Genomic DNA, 2,086 nt, shown 5'->3' with positions numbered 1-2,086 from the left:
CCCAAACCCCAAACCCCAAACCCCAAACCCCAAACCCCAAACCCCAAACCCCAAACCCCAAACCCCAAACCCCAACAATCTAAAATAAAAATTAAAAGAAATATTTTATTTTGTTTAAAAAATGAATACAAACCAAGAAAAATTAAATGATATATAAAATTCAGAACCATATACTATCCCCTTAATATATGGAACAATATCACTCCCCCTAAGTACCAAAGATCAAGAAACACAGTATAAATGGTTAGCATTTTTAAAACATCCCGAAAATCACTCTTTACAAAATATCATAAAAAGTATTACCTTTTATCTCCATGAGAGTTTCAAGTAACCAAAAAGAATAATTAACTAAGAGCCTTTTTATGTCATTGAATAAGGATGGGGAGAGTTCTAAATTAAGATAAAGATAGAACTTTAAGATAATTACAATAATCAATAATTTTATATAAAAACATTTTTATGAGTAATTTAAAAAGCTATAAAAATAAAATTCCATAAAAAATATTTCCATTAATGTACAATATGATGAATTTATTCTATTTGATAAAATTTTATAAATTTATAATAAAGAAAATGATCAAAATAAAACAGTGAGTAAAGATTGGAATAAATTAACCAGTTCAGAGGATTTTGAACTTTTTGAAGCATTCAAAGGAATTTAAAGACCAAGATAAGATGCAGTCCAAAAATAATTTATAAAAAATAAAAATTTTATAAAAAAGGAAATTAAGAGTAAAAAAGAAGAAATTGAAATCTTAGAAAATAAACTATAAAATTATATCAATAATTTTTTCGAATTTGATAAATAATTAATCATATTTTATATATATTAAAATTCTTCATTTTCATCAGGAAGATTCATCTATTAAACCTTTTACTCATCTTATTATAATTTATTAATGTATTCTTAATCCATTTCTATATCTTTAGGTTTCATTGCTACCTCTTCGACTAACTAAAGCTAATTATTACCAGTTAGCTGTTTAAGTAAATAGATAAAAGGTTTTTCAAATTAGTAATTAGACTTCGCCGAAATATCATAATATTATATATTATGCTGTCTATGGAAGTTGATCTAAGATGCCTTAACTTTTCTGTCTCTGACATCGGCTTTATTTCCGACCAGACAAATTGGAACATTTGGGCAAATTTTGGTAAAATCCTAATACCATTTAGCGACGTTCTTATAAGTGTCTCTTTATGTAAGATCGAACATGATAAGGGCACAATTGGCCCCTACATAGTAACAGTCTCTCAACTTTCCCCATTTTTCCTAACCAGCCGTATCCCAAATCTCAAACAAAATATTACCTAGATTAGTATTGAATACTATATTTGTATTGTTGGCTCCTTATGTGGGTGTGTAGGGCTTGATGAAGTGTCCAGTTTGATGCCTGGTGGTAAAGGTTGTCTTACCAACCCCTCCATCCCCTATGATAAGTAGTTTAAATGTGGCTTTTATTTCTTGATGATTTTACTGCATTTACTTTATAAATTATAATTTTAATCAAATTTTGTGTTTTATTATTTTTGGTGATTCTTTTATAATCAGGGATATGGTGTAGTGGTTATCACGTCCGCCTCACACGCGGAAGGTCTTGGGTTCAATCCCCAATATTCCTATTTTATAATTATTAATTAATTAGAAGATGTCGATTGAAAAAACTCTTATAGGGTATCTTAAGATTCTGATTTTTGTATGATTTTCTCTTCCTATGGGAAATTCATCATTGCATTATTATTTAAAGGAATGTTCTCTTAGTTAGCTTCTGTTAATTCTTCAGTGTTGTATTTTTTTAGTTTTTTCTTTTTTCGTTCTTTTTCTACTTTTTAGAATTCTTCTTTTATTTGTTGATTTTTCTTATTCTCTTCTTCCTTTTTATTATATTCTAGATACTATTTGATAAAGTCATTTATGACTATATTGGTTGAATCATAAAAATCTTTTATCATATTTATATTGCTTAACACTAAGTAAGATTAGTCAGCTATTTCTTGTTTCTTTAACTAATGGAATATATTATTGAATATCTAAATGCCTATATTGATTTTTTAGATTAAATCATTTTAATCAATAGTATCGCAA

At 27.1% G+C, this 2,086-nt stretch overlaps 1 protein-coding gene and 1 non-coding gene across 2 annotated transcripts; one reads left to right on the top strand and one right to left on the bottom strand.

The window, feature by feature from the left end:
* Positions 1-907: 907 nt before the first annotated feature.
* On the bottom strand, positions 908-1,483 carry LOC133645547 (GTP-binding nuclear protein Ran-like). The gene is given in 1 exon segment (XM_062040381.1): positions 908-1,483. A coding segment is annotated over 1 exon segment (576 nt).
* Positions 1,484-1,550: 67 nt separating this feature from the next.
* trnav-cac (transfer RNA valine (anticodon CAC)) lies at positions 1,551-1,623 on the top strand. Its single transcript has one exon. It is a non-coding gene; the product is annotated as a tRNA-Val (tRNA).
* The last annotated feature ends 463 nt before the right edge of the window (positions 1,624-2,086 follow it).

The sequence above is a fragment of the Entelurus aequoreus genome, unplaced genomic scaffold, assembly GCF_033978785.1.
Source record: "Entelurus aequoreus isolate RoL-2023_Sb unplaced genomic scaffold, RoL_Eaeq_v1.1 HiC_scaffold_461, whole genome shotgun sequence".
NCBI lineage: Eukaryota > Metazoa > Chordata > Actinopteri > Syngnathiformes > Syngnathidae > Entelurus > Entelurus aequoreus.
The sequence above is the reverse complement of the archived record's forward strand: the minus strand, read 5'-3'. Positions and strand labels throughout refer to the sequence as shown.